Raw genomic sequence first — 11,678 nt, forward strand, 5'->3', positions numbered from 1 at the left:
TATTTTTCGTCGAGTTTTAAATTGTTTCACTCTTAGGAAAAAGTCGAAAAAGTCGCTAATATTAACAATATTAAAAAAATTGAGGGGCAATATAACATCTGTAATTAATATATCAAAAGTGAAAAAAGGATTACATATATAACATGGCCAAAACATACCGGTCTCTGCTGACAAAGCAGGTAACAACATGATCTTCGTTTTTAAGGCGTCATTACATAAAAGTTGTATTCTAGAAGAAGTTTGATTTAATTCTGGAAGTGGTATCCATCTTACACTTATAGTTACCTTTCTAAGGAAGAAATTCTTCAAAATCATATGTCAGTTTTGAATATTTTTATGAACCCACAGAACCAAAATGAATTTAAACTACTATATCTATATTCCGAACTTCATAAAAATCCTCAAAAAAAAAAGAAAGAAAGAAAAAAAAGAAAGAAAGAAAGAAAGAAAGAAACAGCGGGTTTCATTAAATTTTCAACAAAGCCTGTTTGTTTATTCCAAACTAAGATATTAACATTGATATGTGAAGGAGACACTTCAAGAGTATTGTGCAACAATATAATCAAGAAGTTATGTAAATCAGATATGGATACCTAAAAATGCCAAGAAATTTCTGGACAATCTAAAATCACAAGAATTTGCCAAAATCAATAGCTTAAAAAGACTTTTTAACATTATACACAACAATTCCCACTGATAAATAAAAGTCCGGGATTTTGATATCATTGACAGTTGCCTTTTTAATATAAACGGAAATCATAAATTTTATTAATTTTACCATTGGTCATTTTCAAAACTATTTTGAATACACAAGTACTCTGGATTTGACTTCAAAAAATAAGTTTCGCATTGAAAATATCTATATGGGTTTTGTAGACCAGGTCTTCCAACAATCTATTGGAATTCCTATGGGTACCAATTGATCCTTGTTATTAGCATACCTATTTTAGTATTCATATGTACAGAACTTGTCAGAAATCTTAAATGTGATAAGAAAACACTATTTATGGCCTTCAACTCGACAATTCAATATATCGTATACAACGTATTGTCAATAAACAGTGGTAATTTCCATTCCCATGTCGATACGATATATTACATTGAGGTTGAGATAAAAGATACTGATGAGTCTGACACATCAGTTTCATATTTGGATATTTTACCTAAAAAAGACGTTCATTGTAACTTAACATCCAAGCTCTATGATAAACTTGATGACTTTAACTTTATAATGCTCAATAACCTTGTCAGCAATTAAATTTATAATTAATTCGAATGCCGACTGATGTTTTTCATACTTATTGTAAGTCCATTATCTATATACTGATTTACGACTGATTTTTCCGTTATTTCCCGATGATCATGACAAGCAGCACACTTGGGTGTGACAGGTCGGCAGAAGATGCTCACTCCTCCAAGGCACCTGATCCCATTTCTGATGTTTCAGAGGTTCGTCCTTGCTCTGCTCCTATTTTGTATTGTTTTATCTATTTTTGTGTCCATATGCATCACTTCGGTTTTTAATGTTAGTCGCCAGAATAGTTCTCCATTGTTAACATTGCTTATTATAACGGCTGTCGATGGGGAAACAAATAGTATCTAATTCAAAACTATACTATTTTTGACTTGGTTCTTATTATCAAACCTTGCCATAAGCGTCGGAATTCCCGGCGTTGAATTATAGATCTATATGATACTTATGTTATATGTAAAATATAACTTATTTGAGAGAAACAAGTGTCAATCTTCAATGATTTCTTACTCTCCTGAAGCTAAATTTAAAGGAATATATAGTCATACTTTTATCTTATACACGATTTTAAATTTATTTTTAAAAATCATTCACAAGTTATAAGGGCCATGATCAGGTTAGGGCTAATATGAAAGAGCCTGTTATTTTAAATAGTAGATATGCAACAATAGTAACTTCCACAAACTCCACTGTAATACCAATTCACTCTTTCAATGCGGAAGCATCTTCGTCTACACCATCCCCAATTGTTCGCACATGAGTGACTGTCACCGTAGGAAGTTTGGGCTGAAAAATTAGAACGATGTCAAAGTTACTATACTTATGTTAATTGCTGTTTGACATTTAAAAACATTTTTTAAAGATAAAACAGAATATAACATTTATAAAATACTAAAGTTATACATGTTGATATAGACCTGGATCAGCAGGAATTGTCGCTTACATAAATTTATACATTAAAAACTCTCGTCATCCCACTATCCCATCATCGATATCGCGCCGTAGTATTATCGCATCAACAATCTTTAGTTGATGCTCGATGGTGCAACGGCATGGTCATATCCGGATTCCACTAGATAATCGCTGAGACCACAAGAGATCTTTCTACTGATTAATCATCCTGATATTATGAGATTTATTACATTTATATATGATTGTGGTAAAGACACCTTAAAACATAACGTGCCCACTGGGTCTTTATAATATACTAGAATTTGAAAAAAAAATAATATAAAGAAATAGAAATACCGAGAAAAAGACAAACATCATTCAAAAAGGTGAAAATGTAAATTTAAGGAAAGATGATACAAACCGAGTCATCATTCAATGAATAAAAAGAACAAGTTTAACTGTCTAGTATTTAATTTTCATTCAAAGTTTCACAAAAATTAAATTTAAAGAGAAAAATATTTATATAGATTAATAAGGATGGCCGCAGAAAGGCAGAAATTTAAACCTCATAGAAGGTTTATTATTTTTTAATATTTTAATTTTTTTAGTTGCATCATTTGGAAGGAAAGTAGGCCCAGTAATATATACCAATCCAGGCATCAATATTTTTTTTTATCATCTGTCCTTAAGGAAAATGAGAGAAAAAAATCAAAGTCGAGATAAACTCTAGATCGCTTGCCTAAAAATTGATATGGAAACTACTATATCTGCGCAATGTACAACTCAATATTGATATATATTTGTCTTCAAGGCATATGGTAGAGTAAAAAGCTTATTATTAATAGTTCCGATTTACAGGATGAAATTTTGAGCAAGATGATTCACATAAGACTTTGTTACTTGAGTTTTAACAATAGCTATGAGAAGAAGGAATTGTCTGTTACTGATAAAAACTATTGATGTTTTTACTTCTATTTTCTCTATGCAGTTAGTGCTTATTTACATGCAATTCCAAATACAGACATCTCCCTATGATATTTTCCTTCACTTCTATAATATTGTATCAGTGCATTTGTATTGCATGAAAGCCGGGACACGATACATTATATTCTGCCAGATGTCACGAGTAAATCGTGCCATTTCTTTGGCATGTATGGTTTATGGAATGGTGTGACACAAATATTTTTTTGACCGATTTTCGATCTGTAGAATGTATAATTATCACAATGCACCTGTAATATTTTCATGTGTTTCGCAGATAAAAACATATAGAACATGTACGTAGAACATAGAATTTTTGGAAAATCTTGAAAGGAGAATATAATTTCCAATAAAAACTATGAAAATAATAGCAACTTCTACAAGTAAAAATTTTAATATAAAGAGGGTTCTCCCAAAAAGTCGTAGACAGGGAAAACAGTTTATTTTCTCTTTGCTGAATTAAATTTCTTTTCTTTTCATAACAAAAAGTAACATTTTATGATCATGCATTTCAGATTTCATGATAATATCACACTTAATTGAAAAAAAACTATTAAAAAATATAGAAAGCATGTAAGTGTTCATCGGCGCATGAAAGTAAGCGTAGTTTACGTCTCTTATAACGTCATGATATCTTTTTCTGCTCCTCGGGCGTCTGTTAGCATTCAATAGTTTTTTTTAAGTGAAAGACCACTTTTGAATAAGGTACTTATTTAAATTCACTATTGTCCGGCTTTTTGCTGTTGTTCTTTTTTTTTTTAAAGCAGATTCAATTTTTAGTCGAAATTTAGTAGAAGATCGACATACGAGGGTTGTCCAAAAATGTCGTAGTCTTGTGTCATTTTTTATGTTTTTTAATAAAATTTTCAGGGTGGATAAAGCGTGTTCTTGGCCAATAAATTACGAAGTTTTATCATGTTTACTTTAACACTTATCGAGTAATAACATTTAAACTGATATCGTTCGCTAACAACCGGAGCAATCTGTAACGTCAAAAAATACGAAATCTCAACGGTTTAAATATTTGGAGAAAAAAAAATTCCAATTACCAGAATCAAATTCTTAAATCAAGCGAAACGGTTATAGTTATAAATGTGAAATATCTTAATTACTATGATATGATCAAACATTAAAATATGTAAACAAAGTACAATGTATATAAATATACAGGTATGAAATAATAAAAATTTGAAAACGCTATGTTTCTACGGGCTTTCCGTCTGTTTTCTCTAATGGAGTTGCATAATGGAACTCTTGCCCATTTCTTACATTTGTAGCCCTGTATTTTATCTAAGTTACTGTTATTCACATATACATAGAGAAACCGTTTTAGTCATTTTAAATACTAAGGACGAGAAAAAGTTTCCTAGTCAACAAAACATTTATGACTGGAACCTTTCTGTTTGAGTGAATTCAGGATCAAAACACTTGATCATAGTCTAATGCGCCGCCTGTGCCAACGTAGCCGCCATTTTCGAAAAAGTCGGATTTCAACTCCATGTATATAAAACGTTATAAAATTCATATTTGTCAAACCACAAACACCAAAATATGAAGAAATATAGTTAACAAAACAGCTTAAAGAATTTTCATTTCCATTAAAAAAATACAGTGTAGTAATTACTTTTCCGTAGGATTTTAAATATAATATACCCTTTTTTATTGCAACTTTTGGGTATTGCGCCGCCTTCCTACACCAGACAATGAAATGTGTCTTTTAAATTGAAATAATTTGTGTAGTTACTCCATATTTGTTCATAAATTTGTCAAATAGTGTTTGTTTAATCTATACTGTAAACGTATTACATTTGGCTGTGTATTCTATTTAGAGCCTTTCGCGGAAAGCATCATCCGCTAAATCAAGTACATCGCTTATGCTTTGTGTATAAAGGTTTATGTAAAGCACATTCAAAAAGCGCTAAATCAAATCTACGCCAACTTGTTGAAAATTCAATTTCCGCCAAATATAATACATTTACAGTATATGAAGTTTCATTAATGTATGACACAGGGTTCCTACAAAACAACGCTTGTCTTCGGAATTTTGGGACAACCCTCGTGCACTGTACGTAGCATAGAATATATACATTGTTTGACGACGTCCGAGGTAAAGAGTGTTACCAATTGTCTGCGTACCTTTACAAACAGTACTCTATTTCTTACATGCTGTAACTATTTTCGGTAATGAGGAAAAACTCTCATTGAATCTCATGCCACTTAAAATTAACTCTCCTATTAAAATCTAATGTGTAATGTCACTTCTGTACTTTTTTTCCTGTCTCTGATATATACAATCCCTATCTAAAACAATTTATTTTATATTCGTGCGCCGGTTACGCGTTTGACGACGTAATTTTCCAACAACACTGAAAATCATGACTATAATCGTCTGTTTCCAATGCTATTTATATGAAATTTTCACATATTATTAAGATTTTGATTTCACTGATTTAGATTTGAGTTCAATGTTTTACATAGTACTAAAGAAACTAAAACAAATGTAATAGTCATATGCGTAAATTAATTATTCCGAATTTTGTCCGTGCACCGACAGGCCTTATCGGCCATCATTTAAATCGTCCTAATATTATTTATATGAAAGATGTACATTTAAAAATCTATAATTTTAAAGAACATTGAATATATTATATTTATGGAAAATTTGGTTCGTATTGGTTGCATGTTTTAAAAGTCATAATTATTGTCTACGACTTTTTGGGACAACCGTCGTATATCAAAGATATAAACGTCAATTTTAGGAGAAACAAATGATAAAAAAAGATATCTGACATTCTAGTGATTGACACCGAGTCGCCTGTATAAAAAACAAATACGTTTATCATTATGTCATCGGAACTACCCCTTCAGAATGGAAAGTGAGGAATATCTAGAAAATAGTTTAATAAATTTAAAACAAATTATGTATTTTGCATTCTAAATAGACAGCAAGTGCAAGTGCTTACAACGAACGAAAAGAAGCGATCCGCTAGTATCTAACTCAATCTATAATCCATAAAAGTTTGACATATTATTGGTATATCTCCTGTTTGTTCTTTGTGATTATCTATAGACAAAATGTCATTTTGAATTCAGAAAATTGTCTTCAACTTGGAACCGGAAGTTAAATTAAAATGTCCTCCCTGATAAAAATAACGTCATCTTACTACATTTTAGGATCCAATGCTTAACACAAACATGCCGAAAGTTTGACTTTGACGTCCAGGAGTGGTCCGAGTGGTGTAGGGGGCCAGTGACCATGACATTCACAAGTTTTGTTGCCCTTCACTCATATATGTTCTAATGCTAAAATTGTCTGATATTGGTACAGCGGTTATAGAAAAGAAGCTTGAAATGTTAATGCATGACTGACGATGAAAGACGACAGACAAAAACGAATAGCAATAGGTCAACTGAGTTACTCGGGTGACCAAAAAATACCTAGATACACCACGGGCATTTATTTTTGTAATATTTTTACCTTATAGTATAAAATAACACATTTTTTGAACTAAGGTGTCTTTGGCTTTTCTGGGATCAGAAGTAATAAATACTTTTTAAATTAAAAGATTATTTCGGATATGTTTTTTTATTATCTTCCTGATGTTCAAAGTCTCCATAGGCATAAAATAATGATTATTCAAGAAAAACAACACGTTTTTCTAATTGTGCATGGTCTGTTTTGCATTACCATACAGAATACGGTAACATTTTATGGTTAATTTAAACGGTCTACTCATTTAAAATATAGCTACAGGTCAGTTCAGCGAATCCCGATCCCGGTCAAAGAAAGAATTGATAACGGTTATAGAGATTCAAACTTTTCAATATATTCGGCATAATAAAACAGTTGATTACCCCTTCTGAGTGCAACATAACGTTTATTTCTTGGCTGTTCTTTCTCTGTTCTTGCATTAGCCAAGATGGGAGCAGGAGCAAGCAATAGGGTAAGATACAAGATACACAGCAATGCATTCCTTTCCATCGTGGTTTCTTCTCAATTAAACTAAAAAAGCTAAAAAAAAAAACAACATAACCCAAATTTTTATATACAATGTTTTTTCAATCTTCAAAAAGGTGTTTTTACTTTATTCTTGATAATTTCTGACCAGTATTTTTGCAAGTAAAATTCGTTGAATAAAATAATTCTGATTTATTGTATTTGTGTTAGATGTAATCGATCTTAGAATACCACGAATATTTTTTCAAATATAATTTGTAATAAAAAAAAAAATGTTACATTATCCATATGTACAAAATAAAAAGTTGTAAGAATAGCCATGTAAGCTTCTTATTGCAATGTTAACACATTCAAATCCACGTACAAAACTAATTTCAGACAAGTTTAGTAATTAACAAATTAAAAACTACTCACATTTAAAGAACATTCATTAAGATTTTTTTTAATTTTAATTTTTTCACGTAAAGACGAAACAGATCGAGATAACGAACATTATTCAAGATCAAAACTCCATAAAATAATACAAAATAGGAGCAGAGCAAACACGGACCTCCAAAACATTTGAGGTTGGACCAGGTGCCATGGAGGAGTTAGCATCCCCTGCCAGTTAGTCACACTTACCCTGTGCTCCATGTCGTGATCGAGAAATAACGGGAAAATCTGTCGTCAATCAGTGTGTAAATGATGGACTAAAAATTAGTATGAAAAACGTCAGTCAGCATTTAACTCAATGACAAAGTGTATTTGCTGACAAGGTCATTGTATCAACTTTATTACTTACGAAATGATGACTTTAAATGAGACTGTTTCATCAAATTGTTTCTGAATAATTTACCTCGTTTTAGAAGTATTTTATACAAAGAGCATGCTCTTGTGTATCGAATCTACCGAAATACATAAACTCTATATGCAGGTGATGAAGTTACAGTATATTGCTGCATAAGTAAGGAAGGTGACGATAGAAAAATTAAAGTCATCACGTTTTTCATAGAGCTTGGTTGTTCGATTACCATTAATGTAAGTAATAAATCCAAATTTGAAACAGATGTGTCAGACTCATCAGAAAAACTGACAATTTTATTTCTGTGTTTAATTGCTTATTAAAATTTTTACAGAACAAAGGGCAAAGCCTAAGAATATTTTTGAACTTTTTCTAACTATAAGTAGCTCACGTTAAGTACATCGATGTTACACCCCACCTCCTCATTTTGATCTCTGCTTCATTAAAATTGTCCAGTATTCAACGCATGTTCTCGATTTTAGTAACAATCTAGTTACTCAAGAGTTTAACAGGTTACTAATGCGTCTTTCCTATTATTCTTTTTTCGTTGATAAAATAACGATCAATTATATAAAAAAAAACTGTCATATCTTTGGACAAACAAATGAGGGGTTTCAACTCATTTTCGCTCGGGAATAATATATCATTAAAATTTAATCTGAACTACATATATATATAAATATAGTTTAGCATCTTTGTGATTTGGTTACGAAAATGTAAAATTTTACCGCTTTCCATTCTGTTAGCACAATATAGGTGGAAAAACGTGTTGTTTTTTTTTTTGGTGAGAGAAATCAAACCTAATTTTCTTCTTAGCATTTATCTTTAATTTTTTTTTGTATCTTAAAGGGGTTTTGAGTTATATTTGCAAAAGATATATATAGCATTTAATGTGAAATCAAAAAAGCCATATTGTTGATACTCCATAATGAAACGTTTAATAGCTTACTTAATAATAATGCCTTTCCTTTTCGAACATTTTTAATTTGCAATTAAAAAATAGATTAAAAAAAGAAGTAAACTTACTTTGTAATTATAATAATTCTGCTCAAAAGTAACGTTAAATGGAAATTCAAATTTGTGTAATTATTTTTTTTTTCTAAAAGAGAGAAGTGATGTAATGATTCATTTAATTTTTTTCAAAATGATCATAAACGTAATCTTTGAAAAGTGTGATTAAAAGAGGAGTTTCTAAATATACTGGGACATGTAGTATATAACTATTTTTTCTTAAATTAGATCAAAATTTTTTAGAAATTTGTTAAAATGATTTAAATTCAATATGCAGTAAAATGTAAATAAAACTAAAACCATTTTGGTGAGGAAAAATAAATTTATGTTTAGGAAAAATAATTATATCTTTAAAAAATAATTGATGGGAGGGGGTTAAATATAAAAAATTATTCTAGTTCAATTTTCGAAAAGTCAAATGAAAAATTTTTAACGATGTTTTAAAATGAATAATCAATCCCCTTGCCTAAGCCTAGGGTAAATCGTGTTATCTTTTGAATTCAAATGATGTATTCTTAAAGAAATAATTTAGGAAAATACTTACAAATTTGGCTTTTCAATATTTTTTTCTGGTTGTTACCCTTACCAAGACCAGGATTGTTCTGATAACGTTATATAAATATATGGATTAAAAGTCTGACTCAGTATATGTTGGACTATGATTAAATCTGTTTAGATTTACGAAATTAGACACAATATGTCAAAATGACAATCAACACAAGTCAAACAAGTTCATAACGAGCAAATGCGACATGATTGTGTCAACGGTACAAAAAATTATCAGTTATTACATGCCTATTGTAAAACTCCGCAGCAGTATGCATTGTATTACATAATTCATATTGACAATATTCCTGTATATGTGATTATCATAAGTGTAGAAATTCACACAAAACCCCAGGTTTTTTTTTTTTGGGGGGGGGTGGGTGGGTGGGTGGGTGGGTATTTGTATCATTAATCGAAAGATATATTTGATATAATATATATATATATATATATATATATATATATATATATATATATATATATATATATATATATATATATATATATATATATAAAGCACTAAAAAACCAACAACACTGTATATCCTAAATGTCGGATCTACCAAGTAGATACAAGGTCACGGATGGAAATTTATATAAAGCACTATTGGCTGCATACAGACGCCCAAGGAACCTAAAGGACATGGTAGTAAGAACCAGACTGGACAACCCATTACCTAACGGGGGCTTTAAAACTTGCTCTGACAGAAGATGTCTTCTTTGTAAGCACAGCACTGATATGGACAGTTTTAACAGCATTATCTAATGAAATTTTGAGTTCTTTATCCTTTTTTCACTCATTTTTTTCTTAAAATTGAAATATAAATTACAACATCAATATTTTTTTATTCCTTTATTTACCTATTTTACAATATACATCTGGATTTAAAACATTGAGCCATGATTTATTTCTCCTCTTCTTTTTCTCGTTATATGCGTCTCTTACATATTTACATAAATCACACTGAGCATCTAATACAGTTTTTCTAAAAAGATTGGGGAATAAATTTGTCTTTATCCTTTAAGTAACTTATGTATTCTGTTTCATTAGAACCTATTCTGATCAATTCTTTGGCTAAAAGACCGACAGAAGGAAAATCCTGACTATTAATGTAAGTTCCTTTAGGAAGATATTGACCGGCGTCTTTTGGTCCGTTAATTACAGGTATAACTTGAGAACGGTTTAAATAAAGTGAAAACAGTTTTTCTGTTGAATAACCTTTGCAAAGTGAATTCTCAAAAGAAAAAAAGAATTTGTAATCTCTTTCGAATATGTCCTGGCACCCCTTCAAATTATCATATTGCTTGCCACATTTTTTAGATCCACAACTGCCAAATTTATCCACTTTTAAGTATTTACTTAGTTCTTGAACCAATTTTTCTCTTCTGGAAGGAGTTTGACAGTGGCTTGAAATCCATACCGCGTCTTTAGTTTTCTTGTTGAGTATTCAGGTGTAGTTTTTGATGACGGGTTCTTGTATTTTTTGCAGTTTACCGTAGAATGGCACATAAATATCCGATTCCTCCATATACGACATAGATAAATCAAAATGTTTCATCCATTCTTTGTTTGGCCTCCATGTGTAGTACGGGCTTTCTGCCGAGTTAAACACCCAAATCTGTCCTTTAATTTTCCTGATCACTTTTTTAGGAAGACGTCTGTGACTGAATACCACTATATCAGCATTGAAAACATTCGTTTCTAAAACACAGCCAGGTACGGAACATTGAGTACTATCGTAATACCGCACTTGATCTACATAGTACTCCTCTGCTTGAAACCAATGTATGCGATACATCCTTGGAAGTGAGTTATTGAATACTTTATTTGTCATATTTGTATTTGTATTGTTGAGTGTCAGTGACGAGTCAAACGTATCTAATGTGGACAAGTAGGTCAGTAAAGGAAGTTCTGTAGTTGGAATCTAACTTAGGATTATAACAAAAGATATAATTGTTATAGAAGAAAGTGATGTAAAAACGCCATTCCTTTTGAACATCTCTGAGTGGGCTGAAATAATTAAAACAAGAGTTTTAATTAAAGCCAAAAAAGATAAGGGAAAGGGAAAAAGCAAATAATTTATGATCAAAGAAATATTATCATACCTCATTACAATTCAATAATTATTTTCATTGAATGTCAAAGGCCATAAGTGTAATGTTAAATTACATGTATATGTCGTTTTCTTTCTTGTCTGCATGGTGTATGGCGAACATTAAAACTTACTGTTCTAAATATTGAGTATCTGAAACAACAAT

General features: G+C 30.7%; 1 protein-coding gene and 1 pseudogene across 1 annotated transcript; both read right to left on the minus strand.

Annotated features, from left to right (window-relative positions):
* Positions 1 to 1,821: 1,821 nt before the first annotated feature.
* On the minus strand, positions 1,822 to 9,477 carry LOC134238808 (big defensin-like). The gene is made up of 3 exons (XM_062720917.1): positions 9,419 to 9,477; positions 6,980 to 7,136; positions 1,822 to 2,038 (listed from the first exon to the last, which is right to left on the minus strand). The coding sequence occupies exons 2-3, from the start codon at positions 7,104 to 7,106 to the stop codon at positions 1,899 to 1,901; spliced, it is 267 nt and encodes an 88-aa protein (XP_062576901.1). The 5' UTR covers positions 7,107 to 7,136; positions 9,419 to 9,477; the 3' UTR covers positions 1,822 to 1,898.
* A 799-nt stretch (positions 9,478 to 10,276) lies between these two features.
* On the minus strand, positions 10,277 to 11,426 carry LOC134238804 (alpha-(1,3)-fucosyltransferase C-like; annotated as a pseudogene).
* Between the last annotated feature and the right edge of the window lie 252 nt (positions 11,427 to 11,678).

Source organism: Saccostrea cucullata, unplaced genomic scaffold (assembly GCF_032062105.1).
Source record: "Saccostrea cucullata isolate Sc308-1 unplaced genomic scaffold, CSIRO_AGI_Scuc_v1 ctg2998, whole genome shotgun sequence".
Classification (NCBI taxonomy): Eukaryota; Metazoa; Mollusca; class Bivalvia; order Ostreida; family Ostreidae; genus Saccostrea; species Saccostrea cuccullata.

What these genes read in the sequence shown, in the direction of transcription:
- LOC134238808 (XM_062720917.1), bottom strand. Translation starts at nt 7,106, where the DNA reads ATGGAAAGGAATGCATTGCTGTGTATCTTGTATCTTACCCTATTGCTT. An exon ending in TTATGTTGCACTCAGAAGGG is followed by an intron (nt 2,039 to 6,979) that starts GTAATCAACTGT and finishes CTAATTTTTCAG; the next exon opens with CCCAAACTTCCTACGGTGAC.